Here is a 25,236-nt window from a genome sequence, read left to right on the forward strand (position 1 = left end):
CATCAAAATGTCTGCCGTGAGAAGGGACCTACTGTTTGCATCTGCGGTCGGTGCAGTTCAAGTCCTGACAGCCTAAATGCAAATAGTAACGTTGAGCTCAGCTTGGGTTTGCCTTGAATGGATTTTTTAACACTTGTCCGAGCACATGCGTGAGGTAGTGTCAGTCATTCCCTTACCAATCAAGTGAAAAGCCTTTTTGTTCTGTTCTTTTAGTCATGTAATGTGTATTTAGCATATCAATTCTGGGTCCAGTTTAGTTGATGAATTAATTTGCTTTATTCGGAATAATTCCATTTAATTATTAGTCCCTCGGGTTTCTTGTTTGCTTTCATTTCTAATCATTGTTTCTTTGATGCTCTCAAAATGACCCAGCAACAGTAACCGACTTATTTGAAGATTGTATTCAATCAATTATCCAACGAGAACTACAACTGTCTACCGCACAGAAACTTTTAAATTGTTTTGTAAGATCAGAATCAGTTTGGTTGTTTGATTAAAGTATATTCATGTAATAGTTAACTACATGTTTCCGTCTGATTTTCATGCATAGCAGGCAGCTCAATCCCAGCTCCATGCTGGAGATGTGTAGGTACAGCTGTTTACTTCATTTCTGCCACAATACGCTCACAAGAAAGTCATTTTGTTTTCACAGCGAGGTTTCTGGCTTGAGATGAGAAAATAATTATTCTGTGATCAACATAACAAGCCATCGTGATCGTGAAATAATTATTTTGATAACTGTTTTCGATGTAACAGCAGGTGGACACACGAGCAAAAGACGCGAATGAAATGGGACCTGAATAAGGGCTGATGAAAAAATGATTAGATATTTTTTACAGATATGAGCAACCCAGTCGCCAGGAAAGAAATGTTTGTATGTTTGTGCTAGTGATGGGCAACGCACTTCTTTTCGTTTACGTTCATTTATGATAATTTTGGGGGTGTGTCTTTGGAGGGAGGCCTGAAGGGACGGACTGTCAGTGTGGCCGACTTGGTGACTTTTTCGCTAGATTTGGGGAGCTTTTGGAGCTAGTGCTGCTAGATACTTTGATTGGAAAAGAGTTGTCAACACTGGGCTGGGTTTTTGGGTTGGATCATTTTTAAAAATCTAGTGTACTCTTGCTAGTTTCTCAAGACCACCGACCCGACCTTTAACTAAGTCATTTTGTTGCCTTAACCTAACCAATCTTTTCACAACGTTAACCACGTGTCATTGTGCGTTTGTGCAAGCTCGATACGAGACTGATATGAAACGTATTTATGAAAACAAACCTTTTTTCTGGCGACTGGGTTGACGTGACAGTGGTATCGATCTTCTCGTCTAACTCTTAACCGTGTGTCAAAATGTCAAACTATTCCTTTAATCCTAAAAATGATATTCTTAACCCTTCCAGCCTCTGTTTAGTTCACCAGTTTATTCGTTGGGTTTCTCTCTACTATCCCCCCCGGGAGGCTATTATCCTTCCCCCTTACCTAACGGCGTTGTTAAAGTTTGGTTTAAATCTAGATTAAATCTAATTGTAAGTAAATTCAGCCCAACTTTGTTATTTAGACGAATGAGATTCCACCTAAATGCCTCCCCTTGTGCAGCTTAAACATGATGAAGCACGTCCTTGCGCTGTCTAATTCCCAAACTTGACTTCTTATTCTTAGCGAAAGGGCAGTAGGTCCGGCGAGATAATTCCTGCACTCGCAGGGGAAGATTAACAACCCCACCGAGGGCTCGGCTGTGGCTTGTCAATCAGTGAAACTCACTGCTCCTTTTCACTGCTTTGTTCTTTGAGCTGATGCAAAGGGCACCTACTCGTGTCCATCACTTGCAACTCCTTGAGAATATCCTTGCTGAAGTGCTCCGAGAGGAAGAATTGAGAAGGAAAAAAAAGAAAAAAGAAAAAAAAATGCTGCCACAATTGTAAGATGAAACAAAGGGATAGTTGTCATTCATCTCATGATCTTATTGCTCCACAAGTATGAGAAGGGAAGCTTTTGTAAGGGGGAAAGCAAGGCAGAGATAAGGAAATGGCTTGGAAATTACATTTGCTATACAACCATTTGTACCAGTCACAAGATAACGAAGGAAATTTCTTTTCACATTATCGTCCTTTGCAGACTTATCAAGAACCAATTGCAAATGCATCCTGCGAGCATGTATCACGCACATTAATTAGCAGATTCCAAGACATGCAGTACGTGTATCGCATCATTTGTCAGATACTAATGCATGAAGTAGTCTTCAGCTGTTAGCACTAAAAGAAGGGCAAGTCTTGACTTGAGCCCCCGAAAATTCTTTGAAAATACCAGACGACATATTGTGGAGTTATCTTCTTGAAAGAGTGTTGAAAGAAGTGTCGCAGTGCACTGACTGGAGCAGCTCAGGGAACAGCAGCGCAGGAGGCTGGAGGACACTCAATTTCAGTTTGAAAATGGCACACAGGGTGGTGTTTTTCACAAAGGACTAGCCCATTCTTCTTCCTATATGTTGCTCATCCTGCAGAGCCATTTGGACACATTCCTCCCACCACACGTCTACGATTACACAGCAGGAAGTCGAGAGTAGGGACAAACACAGAGAGAAAAGTGCTGTAACACTTATTAATTTATAGCCTAGATTTAAATGTTTTGCAACATGGCAGCAGATGCCCCACAGGAGAAAACATAGATTTTTGAGAAAATATACTCCTTATAACTTTGCAACTTGGAGACAATCAAAACAGTAACTTGTTCAAATCAAACAGCGAAGACACTAAAGGCTGTTGGTTGTGAGTGTTCGGCTCAACTTTCCCAATCAATCCGTATCTGGTTATAGCTGCTACCCGAGATTTTACTGATGTTGCTCGGGCTAGTTGCTGGCCTTGTTTTTAGATATCAATACTGAGCCCACACAGATCTGCGGGCAGATATATTCTGCAGAAAAATATCGGTAACACTTTTAGGGAATCAGACGGGATGAAAATAACAGGTCAGATCAATGGTGCACGCCGTCCATAAAGTGTGCAGCGTAATGCCGGCGGAAACATCCACGATTCCTGGAGGCACTTTCACTCAAATATCACACTTGAACCGCAGCAACACATAAAGTACCAGAGGTGACAGATTATCAATAACCCTATTATATGACCTGTCAGGGGATGTGACAGAGAGCTCCGCCACCATGTCACATCACATCATCCCGCAAACATATTTTCTTTTGTTAGTTCTTTTACAGTTCGCAATCCGAACCGGTGTTGTTACAGTCACACACTTTCTAACACGTGTAAGCTGCGTGTGTGAACATTTAAAAAATGAAGTGTGCTGTTCTGTGACAGCGAGGTGAAGTGGGAAGCCTTCAATCAACAGCAGGAGTCTTCACCACCTGTCAGAAATAGAGATGTTAGGCAGGAGGTGTTAACTTTATTCTGGGCTGCAGGAGACCTACAGAGAGATCCATTCATTTTCTGTGTAGACAATGGAGAATAAAACTCACCAGAACAAAAGATGAGCCAGCTCAGTCGCACAGCAGTTCGTGAAATAGTCACAAAATTGTAATGTATTAATTACAATACATTACGAATTTCAAATTTTTTTTCGTGATGGTCAGCGCAAAATCAATTTGTATGTAAGCCACCTAATTGTGAACCAGGAAGTATGAAGAGCGGTGACCGCCGCGTAGGAAGGAGGTCAAGAAGAAGGTCAGAAAACACACGCTGTTCGTTTCCCGTGTGAAACAACAAGTAAAAGTTTTGGTCGTTTCAAATCAATTAATTTATAGATACTGGGTCAATTTTGGATGAAGTCAGCCACTATGGTGTAGTGTTGTAAATATACCAACAATAATATTAAAAATAAATGTAGGCATTAGTTAATTGATAAAATGCAGCATAAATTGATATTTCTGTTGTAATATGCTTCTTTATCTATTTAAATTTGTATTAATTCCCTAATTTATTTACTTCCGATTTCATTTGACCACGTTTTTATTCATTTAAAAATATACATATATAATTTTAAAAAAATTTTAAAAAATAAAAAATAAATTCATTTAAAAACTAATAAATAAAAGGGAAAATAAAATGGGAAAATAAATAAATAAATAAGGAATTAGTACAAAGGTAAAGACGTAAAGCTGGAAATTAAAATAAAAACATAAATGCAACAATAAATTAATACATTTTAAAAAATAATAAATAAAAGGGAAAATTAAATGGGAAAATAAATAGATAGGGAATTAGTACAAAGGCAAAGACATAAATAAGGAAATTAAAACAGACATATACATTTATTTCACATTTCATCAATTAATTGCCAACATTTATTTGTTTAATATTATTTTTGGTGCATTTAATGGCATAGTAATTTATTCATCTAGTCATTTATTTATTTTATTATTTTGGTAGCTTTTGTCCTCCATATCATATAACATAACATATACCTACAATCATCCTGTGTTTGTGTCTAGCCATCCGTCCATGTTCTATACCCACTCATCCTGTGTTTCTATGAATATTGAGGATATCAGTAAAAGAAAACGATCCAGTGGGATTATGCAGTGGGGGAACATATTTCAGTAGCCGGCGGCTCCTCTCACTTCGCATCTCTCCGCACCTATCTTGCAAACAACAGCCAAAGTGAGGAGAGAAAGGTGATTCACACAATAACTCAAGTACCTGGGGGCGTGTATTTCACTATTCAGTGGTGTTACTCAGAGGCAGATGTGCCCAGAGCTACACACATACTGTTAGAACCTCCTCCTGGACAGACTGCATGGATCCAGATAGCAACACTGCCATCTGGTGCCTCCACACTAAACTAAAGCTCAGACCAGCTTCCTTTTCTTTCTTTCACATACAAACAGGCACCCTGAAAAAGACACAAAGCAATGATTTCAGTAAGCAGTTATGTCAAGGTGCTTAATGAATGGTAATTAGCCTTGTTGATTACAGTGATTTAACCTTCTCTTTCCCTCCAGCTCTGTTTTTTTTAGTTCCGGGCTCAGGGTTCTCCCATGATCCCGAGCAGCAGCCACAATTCACTGCAGCTGAGAAATGAAGCCCGGCACCAATAAGCTTCCCTCGGCTCCATCACTGAGTCATTGCAGGGCTTCCCAAGACATTTTTCTATGGAGCCAGATTTGCTTTCTGGTGCACCACGTTTCAATATCGGTCTGCTGTATAGCGTTAAATTAGTTTTAATCCTGGAAGCTGTGAGTTTTAGATGAAAGTTTAAAGTCGGCTTTTAGTGAAGTGCAGCGCGGGGATGTCAAATTCCCAAATCCTCAACACATGGCAAAGCTCCTGTAGCCATCGTTTGCCTCCAAAAGCCAGAAAGCCATTCAGTTTCTGGGTGCAGACTCAGGCCACCGATTCATGACAGCGTTTCACTTTTAATCTCCCAAATTCTAGCATTCATACTGAATCAAGGCAAGGCAGCGGGATTAGAATGAGTACAGTATACTCAATATATGTTTACATTTTTGATAACTAAGTTAATAAATTGACAGTATGATAATATTTGTTCAAATTAAACAACTTGTGTGTACAGAGTGTGTAAAATAATTGGAATAAGAGTTGGATCAGCCTTGTGGTTTTAACCACCTTTGAAGTTGGAATGGATGGATCAGCGAATGGAGCTAAAAAATAAATATTAAAGTGTGTATTTATTTTTTTAAAACAGTACAAGTAATTTAAATTAAAGCAGGATTCATTTGATGACCATTTTGTGGCAGGGAAACAATCTAAATCACTTTAAAAACGTGTTTTTATGATAGCAAACAGTTGTTTATTTACAGCAGACACAGAGCAACATTAGCTTTATATGTTAATATAAATGAATATTATGCAGCTTTAAACATAGGATTATTTTTTACAGACATTCATCATCTTGCGAAGGTTGAAAGGTTAGCTAACGTGTACTTGAACAACCCTGTCTTCTACAAAATTACGTTTTCATACAACTAAACTGCATTCTCAATTACGTTTCGAGGGAAGCGTATTCTCTCCCGGATCACGATCTCATTTTTAACGTTGGTTAACGTTGTGAACTGAAAGAAAAACGCAACAAAACTACTTGATTAGGTTTAGTAAAACATCATGGTTTGGCTTCAAATAAGTTTGTTATTTAAGTTACGGACGTAGCCTGAGTTAAAAAAAGAAGTCAGTGTTGATGTATTTGTGATATGTCAAAAACAACGAACAAATGTAACCCAGGAGAAAATGTGTTTCCTTCTAAATGTAATTGATAATGCAGTTTCGTTGTATGGGAACGTAATTTTTAGGAGACCAGGCTGACTTGAATATCTAGCTGACTAGTGTGGATAGTTTGAAGTTCAGAACTGCTGCAAGATTGTATTTTCCTGGAACAGGATTCATAATTCTGTTGCTGACTTGTTGCCTTTTGCATTGGGCTTCTATCTAGAAAGATGTTTGTGGTTTTAAATGGCACACCATCATGAGCTGGAAGCTTAAACTCAATGAGTATCACTGTTTTTTGTGTGTTTTCCTGCGCAAACCTTTGCGGTGGTTTGGCAACAAACCTACTTGTTTAGGAAAAGATCGTGGTTTGGGTTAAAATAACTATGGAAATGGCGTCTCTTAAAGGTTCTATTGATAACATTCAGCCACTAGATGTCTCATTCTCCCACCCCTGTTTCATTTACTTCACAACAAGTCGTTACCAGACACTTACCGCCAATCTCAGCCATTTATAATTTTTTTCCACACTAACTGACGACCCAGAGAGAGACCACGTGATACCAACGTTGTTATTGACTCACAAGCTTTGTTAGAAGTGAGAACCAAACGTCACATATCTTCCACAGAGATAAACAAAACATTCATTTTGAACCCGCCAACATTTTTTTAATTAATTAATTCACAATCATAATATTTTTGTTCAGGAAAAGCTCTACTTTTATTCTGCACCTTTCTAAAAAAATGTTTTTAAATATTCATATTCATAAAACTGTTGTCAATAAGACCTTAAAGTACGGAAGTTAATTGACAAATAAATCAACGTTGACTTCTGGTGTCACGCAGGACACAAACAGCGGTCCCCTGGGTGAAAGTCTGGTGTTTTTAGACCGATCCATCCACCCCGAACTCCATCGTACGTGGAGTTTGTCGCTCTTTATACTACGTTACCTTCCCTGGCTCACGATCATGTGGATTACATCAAATTGATTAGGTAAAGCTACAAACAGTGCATGAGAACAGCCTGAATTGTGGCTTCTTTGTTGACAGGCATCTCTTCCTATTTGCTGTTACCTGTCTCACAGACCTTCTCCTCAAAATTATGGTTTCAGTAGCTGTCAAAAGCAGCAAGCATCCCCCCTTAAAAAAAAAAAATTCCAAGCCTTAAAATATCCCCTGACAAACTTGTGACATCATTGCGGCTGCATTTATTTTCTTCTCAGTCTGTGGTTTTCACTCCACCGATTGTTTCTGCCTCCAGATCTGTCCCACTTCTGAAATGTGACCTTTTCCCCGGCCTGATAAGACCTCTGTGTCATATTATACCAGACAGGATAGTGCGCCAGCTTCCCTTCTCCAGACTTCATGTTTTTCATCCTCCATTAGTTCAATGTGACTGCACCAAGCTGCTGTGCTGTCAATTATTCACACTGCCTTTGTCTGAGTAGCCGTGGAGCTCTGGCACCAGGAGTGCAAGCAGACAACCTCTTTTCAGCTCCTGGCAGGCCCCTGGCCTCCACTGTCTGCTGACTGTCCACACTTGATTTATTTCTTTGTTACACTTTGACTGACCTGTGAAGTACTTCTTTTGTTTTGCTCGCACTTTTTTTTGTTGATGCAGTCGATCAATTTAAGTCCTTAGAGCTGCAGCGGGGTAGAAATGGAGCAAATATGATTAAAAAATAATAAATAAAACGGTGGCTATATCCTGACAGAAGTGCATGAGACAGGTAATCTGAAAAAAATCATGTGCCTCTGTGTCCTCTGGTGCTCCTAATGGCATCTGCAAGATTTCACAGACCGGAGGAAAACAACCGATCAGAGCTGAGCTGAATCCTGCTGGCTGTCAATCTCTCACAAACTGCGATCAAACGGTCAAACTAGGCAGCGCTGATCAAATATGAATCAATATTCTGTTACTGTAATGCCTATTTCTCTCCTCAAATGTTTTCAGAAACATCTTGTTTAGCTGTAAAATGAGAAAGTTTGTGACCCGGCAGCCACGTTGAGATCAAGTTGAGGAAATACCAAGCACCGCAAGCCAGCCGGAGCACAGCCAATAGGAACGCTCTCTCTCTCTGAAGTGACCTGTGATTGGCCAAAGTCTCCCGTCACACGATAGATTTTTTAAAGCCTGAAAACAGAGCCATGAGGAGGAGCAGAAGTCTCTCTTTCTTACAGCATGCTGAAAGTTTATTATTGAATTTTTGCCCAATGATGCCAAAAACGTTCTGCCTACTGCAGGTTTAAATATATGTATATATTGTACTGTACTGTCTGATCATTCATGTGTATTCTTTGAGAGTACTCTTCCTGTGCACAGGAATGATAAGACAGAGGTAATCACAAAAAGGTATATCACTGAAAATACCAGTGATCAATTTGTTCAGGCTTTCTCTTCCACACCCACCCTCCCCTGGACCTCTGTCAATGAGCTTGTAGATAATTTCAATTCTAAAATGACAAATGTTATTGATACCATTGCACCCACCACGGTGAAGATTGTCTCTGGTAAGAAAAAATCTCCATGGAGAAATACCATGTTGGTAAGAAATGAAAAAAGAGAGTGTCGAAAAGCTGAACGCCAGTGGCGGAAAACAAATCTACAAGTTCATTATGACATCTATAAAGAGAGACTTTGCATTTATAATTCAGAACTGAAAAATGCAAGGCGGTCCTTCTTCTCTGACATCATCACCAAAAACAATAACAATGCACGTGCCCTGTTTGCTACTGTCGACAGGCTAACAAACCCTCCTGTGTCAGTAGCCTCTGAACTTTTATCCTCCAGGGCCTGCAATGAATTTGCTTCCTTTTTTACAGAAAAAATTCACAAAATCAGACAAGCAGTCACTTCCTCCATAGCAGGTACAGGATGTTTGTTTCCCCTGCGTCCACTTAAACCTGGTGCAAATACCATGACACAGTTTTATCCAATAAATCAGACATACCTGGAGGAAATCATACAACATCTAAAATCCTCCTCATGCTGCCTTGACATTCTGCCAACAGGCCTTTTCAAAAAAGTATCAGATTGTATGGTCTCAGAGCTTTTACAGATTGTTAATGCATCTCTTGTTTCAGGAGTGTTCCCACAGGCCCTGAAAACTGCTGTCATCAAACCACTCCTCAAAAAGAACAATCTGGACTCATCAATAGTAAATAATTACAGACCGATATCAAATCTTCCATTCTTGTCTAAAATAATTGAAAAAACAGTTTTTCAAAAATTAAATAGCTTTCTGGCACTAAACAACTCTTTTGATGTCTTCCAGTCAGGTTTTCGACGAAACCACAGCACTGAGACTGCTCTTGTTAAGGTCTTCAATGACATCCGATTGAACACAGACAGTGGTAGAACTACGGTTTTAGTTTTACTGGATCTCAGTGCTGCATTCGACACGGTTGACCATAATATATTACTAGACCGACTGGAAAACTGGGTGGGTATTTCTGGCATAGCACTCAGCTGGTTTAAATCCTACCTAAAAGACAGGGACTTCTTTGTGTCTATAGGTAATTGCAAATCTGAGCTGAACAAAATCACATGCGGAGTTCCCCAAGGCTCCATCTTGGGGCCTCTTTTGTTTAACATCTACATGCTCCCACTGGGTCAGATTTTTGAGAACAACAAAATAAATTACCATAACTATGCAGACGACACACAAATTTACATAACTCTATCACCAGGAGACTACAGTCCAATACAAGCACTGAGTGAGTGCATTGAACAAGTCAATAATTGGATGTGCCAGAATTTTCTTCAGCTGAACAAAGACAAAACTGAGGTTGTAGTTTTTGGAGCCAAAAAAGAAAGATTAAAGGTTAGTGCTCACCTACAATCTGTGATGTTAAAAAGCTCAGACCAAGCCAGAAACCTTGGTGTAGTCATGGACTCAGACCTGAGCTTTAACAGCCATATTAAGACAATTACAAAGACAGCCTTCTATCACCTGAAGAATATAAGAAGAATTAGAGGACTGATGTCTCAGCAGGATTTGGAAAAACTAGTACATGCATTTATCTTCAGCCGACTTGACTACTGTAACGGCGTCTTTACCGGTCTTCCTAAAAAATCGATCAGACAGCTGCAGCTGATTCAGAACGTTGCTGCTAGAGTCCTCACTAAGACCAAGAAAGTGGATCACATCAGTCCAGTTCTGAAGTCTCTACACTGGCTGCCTGTCTCTCAGAGAATTGATTTCAAAATACTGCTGCTGGTTTACAAAGCACTAAATGGTTTAGGGCCAAAATACATTTCTGATCTTCTGCTGTGTTATGAACCATCCAGACCTCTCAGGTCATCTGGATCAGGTCTGCTTAGTGTCCCCAGAGTCAGAACTAAACATGCAGAAGCAGCATTCAGTTTTTATGCACCAAATATCTGGAACAAGCTCCCAGAAACCTGCAGGACCGCTCCAACTCTCACTTCTTTTAAAACAAAGCTTAAAACTTTCCTGTTTGTGGGTGCCTTTCATTCTGACACTGCACTATAACTTTTACTCTTTTGAGTTTTATGCAATTTTAGCTTCTATCCTAGCTTTTATTTTTAGCTTGTTTTTATTTTCTAATCTTTAATGTTTTAATGTTTTTATGTTTTTATAACTGTTTTAATTATTTCTTAATGTTCTTTTGCATTTTGTCGCAATGTTCTTGAATGTTTCTGTAAAGCACTTTGAATTGCCCTGTTGTTGAAATGTGCTATACAAATAAAGCTGCCTTGCCTTGCCTTGCCTATATCTATTTCAAATGTTAACTGACAGTATAACAGATCGGCAAACTTTCTAACCATCACATTTATTTCTTTTCTTTTTTTTTTACTTCAGCCTTTAGGTTACGTTTCCATCACTATCATTCCTCGCCTCTCCACTTCCTAGGGCAGTGTGAGCTTGTCATAAGGGATGTAACTGTCTCCCCACACCTGAAATATGGCTACCGCTCAGACAGACACTTCTCCGTCGCTCTAAGCAAATTCCCATTCAACACAAAGTATTTGGATCTGTCCAGGAACCTTCTGACAGAGCTCCCCCCTCGGGCTCCTTTGGGGCACTTCGGGGTTTTTGAAGTGTTGGAAAGAGAATAACATAGTTTCAGTGGAAGGAAGGACTTTCATCAACCTCCAAGGAGGCTCACCGCCCCCCCCCCCTCGGTTCTCTGTCCTGGGGGAGACCTCTCTCTTTCGGGAAGTGGACGTCCTCACAGAGTTTGTCCTCAGCTCAAAGCTGCCTCGCTGAATCAAGGGTTTGGTGTCCCAAAATGACAGAGAGAAGATGATCCATGCTTTTATCTCTAGTAGGGCGGACTATACTGTAACCTGCTCTTAACTGGTCTTCCCAAAGGGATCATTACGCTGCTGGAGTTTTATTCAGGACTAAGATAACCGAGCACATTACTCCACTTCTGAAATATTCACACTGGCTTCCAGTTAGTTACAGAATAGATTTTAAAGTGCTGCTACTAATCTATAAATCACTGGATGGTTTAAAGCCAGAATATATCTGCGATATTCTTAAGGAATATAAACCCAGTAGAGCTCTTATTTATGGAGGACGGAAGCTGCCAAAAATAAATAAATGACTCGCTGAGTAAATTAATATGGAGTTAAATGTACCAAAAATAATATTAAAAAATAAAGGCTGGAACATACATGTATATTTCTGTTTTAATTTCTTGCTTTATGTCTTTACCTAATTTCCCTATTTATTTAATTTTCGTTAAAAAAATATATATATTTATTTTTTACATATTTTTTTAAATAAATAAATGGGAAAATTAAATAGGAAAGTAACTAAATTGGGTAATTAATACAAAGGTAAATAAATATATAAAGAAGCATATTAAAACAGAAATATAAATTTGTCACATTTTATCAATTAATTAATGCTTACATTTAAGATTGTTGTTGGTACATTTAATGGCATATTAACGTATTTATTTATTTATTTATTTATCTATTTATTTATTTATTTATTTATTTATTTATTTATTTGGCAGCTTTGGTCCTCTATATATTCTATTCTATATTAAGACGAACAGCATGAGAAAAATAATGTGTTTTTTTTTAACATTAAAGCATGTAAACATGTTCTAGTAGAAACCCAAAATACAAGTATGAACCTGAAAATGAACATGATATGGGACCTTTAAATCCAGGTTAAAAACATGTTTCTTTTCATGTGATTGAGCTCTAAAACTTGTAGCCTATTCTATTCCTACTACACTTTGATTCTGTGTTACGTGTTTTTATTCTTTTGATTATATTACACTCTGTATAATTACTATTTGACGTACTTTGTACTTTCTTTTAATCATATTTTATATCTGGATGTTCCTTACAAAATGTGCTGTAGAAATAATCTTTGCTATTGCTAATGCAGAACTTCTGAGAACATGGACCCTCTTGTGAAGCTGGACGTCATCCAGCATGTCAGGTCCAGAGCTCTGGCAGCGTGTTTTGTGTCGGAGGTGAGTGTCGGGCTGGAGGCTTACTGTGATAAGTGGGAGCCGGTCATTTACATGACAGGATAATGAAGAGGTAGAAGTCAATCACTGTTTCCTCTTTTCAAAGTCCACGGACTGCTCTTTGAATATTTTTAGGCTCATTATTGCAAATAGCAGACTCAAAGTTCTTTAGGTTGAAAGCTCATTTATGGCGAAATAATAGATATAATTTTCAATTAACTATAGCTGGTGGCAGAGTTTTGCTTTATACTGCAATCATTATAGCAATCAACGCGGTATTATGGTCGGCGGGATCTGTCGCTGTACATCATGCAGGATTTCAGAGGAAACATTTGGCCTTAGTCTTTTTGATAATGGACTGTTTGGGCAGCATAATAGAGAAGGGTGATTGAGACAGAGTCAGTAGCTTTATTGCCTTCTCCTTTCCCCCCAGGCGGCCATGCCGGGGAAAAGTGGGGTTCTGGATTCAGATGAGAGCAGCTTGGTTTGGTTCTTCAAAGGCTGCAGCATCAGGGTCATCCATGTTGCCTTCAAGATGCTAGAAACTCCTGATTGGATTCGGCCCATCAGACAGGTACAGACTATGTCGTCTACCAGGCTTATGGTAACATATTCAGACACATTTAAAGGTGCAGTGTGTAGGATTTGGCGGCATCTAGCGGCGTGGTACCGTAAAAACGTGAAAGTCTCTCTCTAGAGTTGCTGTTTGGTTTGTTCGTTCTGGGCTACTGTAGAAACATGGTGGAGCAACATGGCGGACTCCTTGAAGAGAGATCATGGCCAAGCTTCCAGGAAGAGCGCCGTGCTTTGAAGCAAATTTTACATAGCGGCCAAACGGCGGTACTACAACTTCCATGTCTGTCACGTGATGTCATCGTGCACAAAAATACTTTTCCCATAGACTTACATTGGGAAAGAGACGTCTGTAACTCAGCGGATAATTTTGTTTTGAGGTGAATCAACTTCCCCGTTTGAACACTCTAATAGTCCTTAAATCATTAGGTCCTAAAAGTTGTAAAATGCACTAATAGCTGAATCCAGAGTTATTTCCCTTCCCCCGTTCATGTGAATGAGACCCAGACCAAGGCTGGAGCGAGGGCTGGGAGGCGGAGTTAAAGGAATATATATGCGCCTGTTCTATGGGCCCAATGGATGCGGAAGATGGCCAGATGATCGGGGTACTTTTATAGCCAGAAGTCAAGCTTTTTTTGCTTCATACAATGAGCAACTCTCACAGGAATGAACGGGTCCAACGCTGTATCCAATTCTCTTAATACATCCATGGTTGTGGCTAGAAGGTTAACACAGGAAAGTGCGAAACTCTCGCGAGAAGCTTAAGGTCAGGCGTTGACATAGAATGGTTAAGGTTATGCTTTGACGTCAAATTAGGATAGGTCATCGGGCAGCGAGTCTCATGAGAGTTTTGCAAGTTTTCACAATTTGCGGGTTACCTTCTAGACACGACCGTGAAGAGGAGCTGCTCCCTGTAGATATGAAGGGCTCATTCTAAGCTAACAAAAACAGCTAATTCTGAATATTATATTCCATTTCTGCTAATAGAGCCCCCGAAATCCTACACACTGTATCTTTAATACTCAATAGTTAATAAAAAACAGTTTTCAATTGCTTCCACAGCAGGAAAACTAAACTCCAAATGTAGTTGTGTGTCTCTGCATGTGCTCAGGGCTTTTGGTGTCCTGAGAAGCAGCCTTTCATCTCAAACTAATCCACCATCATGTGGCCGTTCAAGCCAACACCAAGCGCATCATAACTCAGCCTTTAGGTTAACAGATGTGTAATTCTCCTGCAATTCACATCTGGTGATTTAGCGTGATCCTGTATCTGTGTAATCATACTCTGCTCTTCTCCCTCCTCAGATCCTCAGGGGCTTCAGAGGTTGTAACCATTGATATGCGGGGTGTCGGATGTGTTGCAACCTGTTCACTACCCACTGGTGGGCAATTTAATATAGCTAGATTAGATTGTACAGTCTGGGGCGCTGCACCGGACTGTTGTGGTGAAGAGGGAGCTGAGATCTGGCTTCAGGAAGCAAGTTATTGGAGTTTCCCCCCCCTACATCTCTCTGGTGTACTCTGCTACGGAGCCCGGTTTATCTGTGCTGCTGATCAATTCTTGATTAGAACAAGAGCCTCCTCCAGCAAACAGGCCGTGCTCTACCCTGCCTGAAGGATATTTACACCGGGCGCTGCCAGAATAAGGCTAGGAGAATCATTAAGGACCCCAACCACCAGGGTAATGGCCCTTTTCCCCCCGCTGAGGTCGGGAAGGAGGTCCCGGATACTCCAGACCAGCACTGAGAGGCTCAGGAGGAGCTTCAGCCCACTACGATCCTAAATGAGGTCACTGCTTTAAACACAGGGCAGTGCATTCAAACACAGCTGGAGTCTGACTTTGTTCTTTTTAAAGTAACTGACTGTTCTTTGGGAGAGTGAGCCACCGTTGGTTTCATGCATCACGTCTGGCACACAGAGTCAGAACAAAAGACATTTTGTAGATTCAAAATTTATTCTTTTAATACATACATATTATTTAGGATGTACAACAGGAGGGAACCGGGTCAATACGAGCTCACTGAGGGAGCTGATCAGCCAGCGGCGAGGGATGAATCAGTGACAGGACTCACTTCACTTCAGCCAGATGTGTTTGTCTCCAACATCTGCATTATAACCAGCAGCATACTTCTTCCCAGGGAGCTACGAGGACAAAACAAATTGACAATTAAATTAAAAGGAACAAGACTTCAGAATCACATGTTTTAACGCCACTAATTTCTTTAAAGCATCAAAGCAACTTGCTTTTTAGGTTGTAGCCGACTCAGTGTTAAAGCTAGAAACATCATATGAAACTAGAAAACCTGATGAATCCATCGGTATCAATCATGTCATAGTAGCTCGTCGCAAAGGAGGTTAAATAACGCTCCAAACTTACGCTAAATTCTGGCGAGGAAAAACTGTCATGGCAATTTTCAAAGGGGTCCCTTGACCTTTGACCTCCAGATGTGTGAATGTAAATGGGTTCTATGGGTACCCACGAGTCTCCCCTTTACAGACATGCCCACTTTATGATAATCACATGCAGTTTGGGGCAAGTCATAGTCAAGTCAGCACACTGACAGCTGTTGTTGCCTGTTGGGCTGCAGTTTGCCATGTTATGATTTGAGCATATTGTTTTATGCTAAATGCAGTACCTGTGAGGGTTTCTGCACAATACCTGTCATTGTTTTGTGTTGTTAACTGATTTCCAATAATAAATATATACATACATTTGCATAAAGCAGCATATTTGTCCACTACCATGTTGATAAGAGGATTAAATACTTGACAAATCTCACTTTAGGGTACATTTTGATAAAAAATAGATACAAAATGTGTGATTAATTTGCGATAAATCGTGATTAACTATTGACAATCATGTGATTAATTGCAATTCAATATTTTCATCAATTGACAGCCCTAATAATTTTGTATTTCAAATGAACTTGTTCTAATTTAAATAGTTGAAAGCATCTGATCAATATAACCGGGTTGCCTGCAGAGATCAATTTAATACTTCACAACATTAAATATAAAGACTTTTAATATTTACAAGTAATGCAGGAATGTTGTTTATTTGATCCGCAGAAAATTATTTTCATAGTTGAATAATCAGTGAAATCATGCGAGTAAAAACAATTTGAAAAGGAATACCTTCATATTTTTTGTTTTTTTTGACATTTATTCAATATTTGTTCCTGAATTGAATGAAAGCTGTAACACATCAGTGTTGCAAACGTCCTTCCGTGACTTTACATTGTCATCTAAAGTGTCACTGAGGGAGATTATGCCACCGCGTGTCACAGTTCTCATTCTTTCCACTGAGATCCGGGGCTCAGAACTGAATGTCAGGTCACAGCCTCCTGTAGCATTACGCAGCCGGATTTTTGCCGCAAGGGGAGACAAAAAAGTCTCCAGTCAATAAACAGAAAAGGTCAGACCCAAATGTTTCCCTGCAAGACTGATGATACCAAAAGCCTTGTAGAATATTCCATATCTGGCATTTGCCTCCTTGAAACTACGAAGTCGCTCAATATTTCAGCGGAAGGAAATTAGTTCCGTGACGCCGACGACGGCACCGCACCGGCTCTATGTGGCAAAGGGTAGAGAAATAAAAGTATTCAGTATCAAGAGAGACAGAGGCGGGGTTCCTCAATGTCATGTTGTTGGTTTCAATAAAGTGATCATCACAAGATAATACAACTCATCCTCAGATAATGACAAAACAAAAGGGCAACTCTGACTCCTGCAACACAGCTAATTAATGTTACCAGCCAACAGCAGGCGATGTCTCATTAGGGATGTTCCCAGCTGATCGTTGGGATCAGGACACAACAACCTCGTCTCGAATTTATCGTATTGGCTAGAAAACATGATCATTTCTTATTCTTAGTTTACTGTGAACTCAAGGCAGGCTAACCCGTCGGCCGATATAACTCATCAAAGACACACTAACATCTGTATTTGTGTACACATTAGGGCGATTAATGCAATTTTGTCTTCCTACGATTATGAAAACAAGATGATCGATAAAACGATTATTGTGCCGCATTCCATTTCGCAATGACGCTCTCGTTTTGTCTTGTGTAATAAATCCAGCGCGCCCATTTCCTTTACAACGGTGCGCTTTCAGGGATGGACGCTCCGTGGCGCTGGCTGGCCTTATGTCGGCATGAGCAACTCTCAACAGAGATGAGGAGGAAGCGAGATTGCTGGATTTACTAGCCAATCGTGGAATTTTACTTGCCCCGGGCAAGCGGGCACTCTTCTTGTTAAGCCCTGCCTCACTGATTCCCGGCGCCGTGGACTCGCTGTGCCCTCTCTCCCTGCGGAGAGGGACGGGGCCCCTTGGCCTGCTCACTGCATGACTGTCAACCACGACGGACTGATCAGTGCAGGGTGTGCGGCGATGTCGGCAACCAACCCGACCCATCTTGAAACACGGACCCCATCTCGTTCACCATGCTTTGTGGGTGGGACTATTTTGCCACTATTATTAATCGTATGATTGTCCATAGTTAATCACGATTAATCACAAATTAATCACATTTTTTATCTGTTCAAAATCAACCTTGAAGGGAGATTTATCAAGTATTTAATACTCTTATCAACATGGGAGTGGACAAATATGCTGCTTTATGCAAATGTATGTATATATTGATTATTGGAAAACAATTAACAACACAAAACAATGACAAATATTGTGGGCATGTCTGTAAAGGGGAGACTCGTGGGTACCCATAGAACCCACTTACATTCATATATCTTGAGGTCAGAGGTCAAGGGACCCCTTTGAAAATGGCCATGACAGTTTTTCCTCACCAAAATTTAGATCAAGTTTGGAGCGTTATTTAACCTCCTAGTATGACATGGTTGGTACCAATGGATTCAATAGGTTTTCTAGTTTAATTTGATACCAGTAGCTTTACTGTAGCTTCAAAACTGAGCCTGCTACAACCTAAAAATCACATTGAGTGACTGCGTTAAAGAAATTAGAGGCATTAAAACAAACGAGCATCTTGTCTCTACATACCGATTTAAAGGCGTAGTATTTTTCATCGTAGTCGTGGGCCCCGATGGTTATCTCTGGCAGAAACTTGGGTATGTGGGCCAGGTTTGCCACCATCTGTTTGTCTTCCACGCTGTAAAACACAGAGGAAATGACAGCACAAAAAATGAGCTCATAGCAGCGTCTGATGTGTGCTGATCTATGGGCGGAGGACGGCGTATAAAAGGCAATCAGAAGGAATCTGCATTTTGAGTTCCCTGCGTGATTCGTTTCAGGTACTTTGCATATTTATCCATAATGAGTATGACAAACGGAGGCTGAGGTTGAGAATCCCGACTTCACCTGTTGGAGGTCTTCCTCTGTGTAATTTGCATTTAAATGTGGAAAACGTAGACCATTAATCAAGAACTCACAGAATCCTCATGTGGTGGTAGGTGACATCATCCTGCTCCAGCCACGGCCCTTTGTCAAACTTCAGATACTCCACGTCTTCTGCCACCTGAGGACCAAACACCATAAATAACGCTGTCTACAGAAGCAGTAAATAGATTTTAGGGTTCATAATTACACCCAAAGAAATTATTCACCCAGCTACTGCCCACTATAGTCTTACCCTTTCTACATCTTGGGCTTGGGTTGCATCATAAGCCAACACTTCTGTTGTTTCGCTAAAAGAAAAACACACAAACCTCAGTTAGGTAAGAAAAATAAAACACAAGCTGGCTTTTTTAATATCAAATTACAGGAGAATCATGTATGATTCATGTGTGTTTTGACAATGGTCAGAGATCTATTACATGTTTGTTTTACTTAAGTTCAACTACTCACCTGATTTTGGGCAGGAAAGACTTCTTGTAGCTGTCCTCGATGGCCTTCAGATATGTCAGGGGCACATTCTGAAGATAGGACTGAGAATAAAGAGATTTTAATACATGGTTAACATGAAGCTGATTAAAAAGCTGTGTTTGTTTCTTGTTTTTTTTAAATATGCAGATTTATTACAGTGTGTTACGGAGATGACAGTATCCTGTGGTTTCAGTGTCTGCGTCTCTCTACCTTGCTGCTCTGTTTTAGCTTCTTCTGCACTTCCTCAGCTGGCTGGTCGACATAGATGACGAGGTGAGGAGGCAGGAACTCACAGATGCTGATGCCTTTGATCTCATTGTAGTGCTCCACACCTGCAAGCCACAGGACGGTTCTTTAAAAGGGACTGGATGGAAGTTTTCACACGTATAACCCTTTTTTATTGCCAGTGTGTAAACAGGTTGTAACCTAACCTAAAAAAATGAGACCTTCCCGTCTCTCTGGGTTTCCTCTATCAGCTCATAGACTGCTTTTAATGTGAAGAATGTTGGCCGGTTTTCCAGGAAAAACACTCACTCGCAAGTGCCTTATTTCAAGCTCCGTTTACAGGGCTAACAGTGTGCAACTATAGCTGACGTTTACTTAGAAATAGAATCTGCTAACGCCAACAAACGACCAGCCCCCACCACAACTCAGACTCCAACACAAACTCCACAGAAGCACAAAAAAAACAAAGTTATATCTAGTTGAAGCCCGTCTTGCAAAACAGGAATGTTACCAACAGTTGTGTGAAAACTAGTGTTGTGAGAGAACAGCAGACCAAAAGAGAGAAAGAATGGCAGTTTGTGTGAGAAAAGGAGCGAGCAGCAAAGCAGAAGAGAGTTAGTTCAGCTCTGAGAATATCAAGTGAATGTACAGTGGAAGTTGCAGTTTGTACAGAAATAAATGCTGCAGCTCCTCAAGACCAACAGAGGTTTCCCGTGTCTCGTTTCCCTGCTGCTGAGTGAAGTGACAGCGGGGGTTAACCCCGGAGCGAGTAACGTTATCGACTCCGGCCCAGGAGACCAAAACTCCGGTGTCTCCCCTGTTCCTTCTGACCGCGGTGGGGAGGCTGAAGCAGGAAAAGTTAACACTAGGCTCAACATCGATTCACGGAGGGACCTTCGTCTGGTCAGCTAACATTACTGCCAAGCAGGTGACATAAAGAGTGATATTGTGGTTTTAACTGGCTAATGTTGCTATCGTTAATCAACATGATGCTTGTCTATCACGTTCAGTCTTATGTGTGTCGCCTCACTGTTTTGAACGATGCTCGGACGCTGACTGTCGTTGACTTAACGGCCATAGATATCACTGTTAACAAGCAATTTCTGATTCTTACAGAGAGCTGCTTTAACATTTCTTTTCATGATTTTATCTTATTTACCAACTAAAACCAAATGAGAAGGAAACAGAAGTGAATTGAGAAATCCCTGTCAATATTTGTTATATATTTGAGGCGACTGAAATATCAATAAATGAAGACACTAAATACTCACACTCCTTTCTGATGTATCCCTCTTTGAACATGGCCTCCAGGAAGACGATATCACTGAAGGGAGAACGCTCCAGGATCACGCCTTGGCCTTAAACACAGAAGATCAGGACGTAGGTGAGCGACTCTGTTAATGCATTATCCATCCTGTCATACACACATCTGTTTCTAAATATGACTGCTTAAATCACTCTACTGATATCACAAGGGCTGCAAACTTAATACACAACAGTCACAAACATGGATTTTAAAATATGCACAGATCCGAGTGGGCGCTACCTGTGGTGAGCAGGTGTTCGATGGCGTCGGAGTACTGAAGCAGCCTCATGAGGTACATCCAGAGCTGCAGTCTGTAGCTGTTTCCGTCGGCAGCTTTGGGGTCTGTGTAGAACTTCTCCAGGCTGCACATCCCGTTGAAGTCGACAGGAAGTGGCTCCTTCTCCCCGGTCATCTTGTCCATGTAGAAAGTGTCGGGCTCAGGCATGTAGAGCATCCCTGTAGGCACAGAACTACAAGTTATTATTGTTTTCAACACAAATACTGTCCACACTGTCGTCCCATAACTCAGTCAGTGGCTGTGATTTTTAGTATGTAGCGGGCTCAGTTTTAAAGCTAGAGTGACGATACTGGTTTCATATGAAACTAGAAATACCTTAAGAATCCATTGGTACCTTCACTTGTCGTGAAGGAGACTAAATAACGCTTCAAATTTGCATTAAATTCTAGTGAGGAAAAACTGCCATGGCCATTTTCAAAGGGGTCCCTTGACCTCTGACCTCCAGATATGTGAATGAAAATGGGTTTTTATGGGTACCCACAAGTCTCCCCTTTACAGACATGCCCACTTTATGATAATCACATGCAGTTCATCCATCCACTGCATGACTATAAACCTGAGGGACTCACTGCTTGAGTCAGACTCTAGTGAAGGATCCCTACAGTGAGATAGTTACCCAGCTTATCGGCCAGCTTCTGGGCCAGCGCTCCTTTCCCTGACGACAAGTTGCCATCCAGGGTGATGATTTTACTGTGCTGATTTAACCGCGGCGTCGTCCTCTCGCCCAGTGCGTAGGCCCACCAGCCATACCGGAGGCTTCTCACCGAGCTGGTGTGAACGCCTGCCTGGATGACAAAAACAAAAAACACCTTTAATTGATAACAGAGCAGAGCCAGATTAATGCACGCACATTCCCTCCAACCAAGTAATTTCTACACAGGAACGCTACCTCGCTGCAGGTTTGCTGGAAGTAAATTAGTTTGTGAAAATGTCAACTGAAATTTGTGTAACAATATGTACTGTGTAAACATCATTTCATCCGACATAAACAGGTATTAAAACTAGATTTGACACGAAGCCAACAGCCTCAAGATAGGAAACCTGATTTGTAGTGACAACAACAATCAATACTAAATAGAGCCCACTGATAATGTGATGATGAATTACAGTAGGCAGTGGTGAGCTGCTGGTTTCTCACTAAAACTAATAAATCCTATCTTCATGTAGGTTATAATGTTCACTTTTTATTGAGAAGTGTATTAGAGACGCGTTGATCCAACTTTATGATCATTCTGGAGGCTGTGGTTTGTGATGCTGTTGAATTATATTGAGCTATAATGAAAATATAATAATGTCTCGGTCCCCTATTTTACAGTCTGTTTACACATGACTGCTGTGCCAAATATCTTTAATCTTAGCTTTAAAGATCTCTGAGCAGATTTATTGAGTCTGAAGAAGAGCATCTGCTCGGAACGTCAAAAAACTAAGATGTGCCAATAAATTGTTCTTAAAGGGAGCTACAGTGTGCAGACCTTCTTCTACAGTTTTCATTGATGTCTTCTACTGGTCCAGCACTGGCCTACTACGGTTTTGGATGTGCGCGACCACTTTACACTGTTTGCTTTGCCAAATATGACATCATAAAATTCGCAGAGACCACCACAGTGATTGGTGTAAAAGTGACAGTGATGAGGGAGACTATAGGAGGGATGTGGAAGATCTAACCAGCCATGAAAACAACCTCTCTCTAAATGCCATTAAGACAAAAGAAATCGTTGTTAACGTTAGGAAGATCAGAGGGAATCATATTCCTATTTCCATTAATGAGTCATCTGTTTACAGATTGGTTCACACATCACAGACACCCTCACATGATCTCTGAACTCAACCTGTACCAAACCTCTAGTGAACTTTTATCGCAGTACCATCGAGTGTCGTTAGGCCGTATTACAGCGTGCTTTGGCAACCTGACTGCTCGGGAATGCTTTAAAGGACTGTAAAGACAGCAGCAAGAATCACTGGCACAGAACAACCACAACTTCATCACATTTACATAACTCGCTGCAAATAGAAAGCCCAAAACATCATTAAGAATACCAGCCTTCCCGCTCAGCTGACACACCGACATGCACCTCACTTTCTTTGTGTTATCATGTATTCCTACTGTATTGCTGTGTTATTGTGTACTCTATGTCTAGTATGCCCCTTGTGTTAAGGCAGAGAGGCAAAGCACAATAATTTAATTATATTACTAATACACGACAATATATTTGAACTTGAAGTGCTTATAACATTTTATACTATTAGCATTACTTGTAATTACACTCTCCACTATTTATTTTATACTCATGCACTGCCTACTATGTTCATATTGCATATATCTTAGTATATTAAATACACTGTTAAAACTGTATATACCATATTCCTATATATTATTCTGTATATTACAGAATGTGGTACCAAAAAGGCATGATATTGAGTAGATTAGACATAGAACATTTGTGGCAACAAAGTGACAATCAATATTATTGAATAGATTCAAGCAACAATGTGTTCAAATATTAGTAGATATAATGTATTTTATTAAGTGAATCCAAATCATTTTTATCCAAATGATTATTAACTATAAATCAATTTCTCCAAAATAATTTGTTAATATTAATCAATTTTACCCTGATACTTAATAAATCTAAATCAATTTCACCCAGATGATTAATAAATATAAATTAATTTCACCAAGATATTCTGTAAATATAAATTAATTTGGATTTACTAATTATTTTTGTTTAAATGTAATTAATTTATTCAGTACTTTTTAATCAAATTTGTAGGAGTAAAATCTATTCAATTATATTACGTGTCACTTTGTTGCCTTAATTTATACTGTATACTGTGTATACTGCACTATTTTAAGTATTTCACTAGTATTATTAATATATTAGTATCATTTGTTTTAACTTTCAAGATGTTTAAAAATGTACAATTGCCCCTCGGGGACAAATAAAGTGAACTGAATTGAATATGTGGTTGAAACTCTGCATCGAGACTAGCTAGCTTCACCAGATAGCATCATTACAAGGTGATATCTCCACATGATTGACTTGGATCTGATATATAAATATAGTTTAACATGTAGTGAGATGACCTGACAGCTGGACATGCTGTCAACATGATAAACAAACCAGCAGGCAGCCTGTCAGTCTGTGATGCTAGCGGCTAGGCGGCTAAGCTATCAGAGGCAGCCTGTCAGTCTGTGATGCTAGCGGCTAGGCGGCTAAGCTATCAGAGGCAGCTTGTCCTTGTAAACCTGAGCTCGTCTTTCAGACTACTGAGAGTCTGCTCCTGTGCTCACCTGCTGAGTCACGTTCACCGCTGTTAGAGCTGATGTTCCTGCTGGGAGGACCAGCCGGATCAGCCTCAGAGCCATGATGTTAACCTGATTAAACTGCCTGTCCTCCAGAACCAGAACCAGAACCTCCTGAGGACCTGACCGCAACCCGGCCGCTGAATAACACGTCACAGGGAGGAGGGCCTTTGCTCAGTCTGGTCTCACACATTATACGTCACAGTCTGTAGACCTCGTTGCCTGAATGTATTTCTTTTATTTCTGATGAACCAAACATGTCTGAAACTGCAAAAATCTAAATAATAAATTTACATTAATAGATTCAAAAAAGGAAAAATGATAATTTTTTACAAAGCATCCAATTTTAATTTAAAAGCCCTCCTGCTCTGTTCAAATAAATCATTGTCTAAATCTTTTTTATTATTATTATTTTTCATACTTTCATCTACTACAAATTTCAAAAGTTCAATACAGTATTTACATAAAACACCTTCACATTTTTCATAACAAAAAATCTGCAAATATATTTTATAGTATAAAAATAATATTCAAATGAAATAAATTATACAACAAATAAAATAGGCCTTTGCTTCGTCTTGTCTCATACATTATACGTTGGAGTATGTAGTCGTTGTTGCCTTAATATATTTTATTTATTTATTTTGATGAACCAAACATGTCTGAAATTGCAAAAATTAAGATAATGAAAGTACATTAACAGTTTAAAAAATTTTTAAAAAAATTTTTTTACAACATATATATATATATCTTGTTGTTTTTTTTACTTTATTTCAAAGTTCAATACAGTAGTTACATAAAACACGTTCAGATTTTTCATTACAAAAAATCTGCAAATAATTTGATGGTATAAAATAATAATAAAATGAAATAAATTATACAACAAATAAAATGTAAGGAAAGGAAAAGATGAATAAAAACATTTTAAACATTATAAATTATATAATATAATATTTAGTTTTTAAACATTATAAATTAAAAATAAATAAATTAATTAAAAATATATATATTTAACTTTATTTCAAAGTTCAATACAGTAGATACATAAAACACGTTCAGACCTTTCATA

The 25,236-nt window shown here is 39.6% G+C and overlaps 2 protein-coding genes across 2 annotated transcripts in view; one reads left to right on the forward strand and one right to left on the reverse strand.

Annotated features, from left to right (window-relative positions):
• LOC119499822 (trace amine-associated receptor 13c-like) overlaps nt 1–25,236 on the forward strand; it is a 978,627-nt gene that overhangs the window by 406,636 nt on the left and 546,755 nt on the right. The gene's annotated exons all lie outside the window — the stretch shown is intronic.
• On the reverse strand, nt 15,134–24,327 carry ndufa10 (NADH:ubiquinone oxidoreductase subunit A10). The gene is made up of 10 exons (XM_037789028.1): nt 24,156–24,327; nt 21,480–21,648; nt 20,806–21,021; nt 20,531–20,617; nt 19,245–19,366; nt 19,017–19,096; nt 18,802–18,856; nt 18,602–18,687; nt 18,213–18,321; nt 15,134–15,340 (listed from the first exon to the last, which is right to left on the reverse strand). The coding sequence occupies exons 1-10, from the start codon at nt 24,228–24,230 to the stop codon at nt 15,272–15,274; spliced, it is 1,068 nt and encodes a 355-aa protein (XP_037644956.1). The 5' UTR covers nt 24,231–24,327; the 3' UTR covers nt 15,134–15,271.

The sequence above is a fragment of the Sebastes umbrosus genome, chromosome 13, assembly GCF_015220745.1.
Source record: "Sebastes umbrosus isolate fSebUmb1 chromosome 13, fSebUmb1.pri, whole genome shotgun sequence".
Taxonomy (NCBI): domain Eukaryota; kingdom Metazoa; phylum Chordata; class Actinopteri; order Perciformes; family Sebastidae; genus Sebastes; species Sebastes umbrosus.

Coding starts and splice junctions, on each gene's coding strand:
- ndufa10 (XM_037789028.1), bottom strand. CDS start 24,230: ATGGCTCTGAGGCTGATCCGGCTGGTCCTCCCAGCAGGAACATCAGCT. Junction 20,618..20,805: donor CGAACACCTGCTCACCACAG/GTAGCGCCCACT, acceptor TCTGTGTTTAAG/GCCAAGGCGTGATCCTGGAG. Junction 15,341..18,212: donor AATACTACGCCTTTAAATCG/GTATGTAGAGAC, acceptor TTGTCCTCGTAG/CTCCCTGGGAAGAAGTATGC.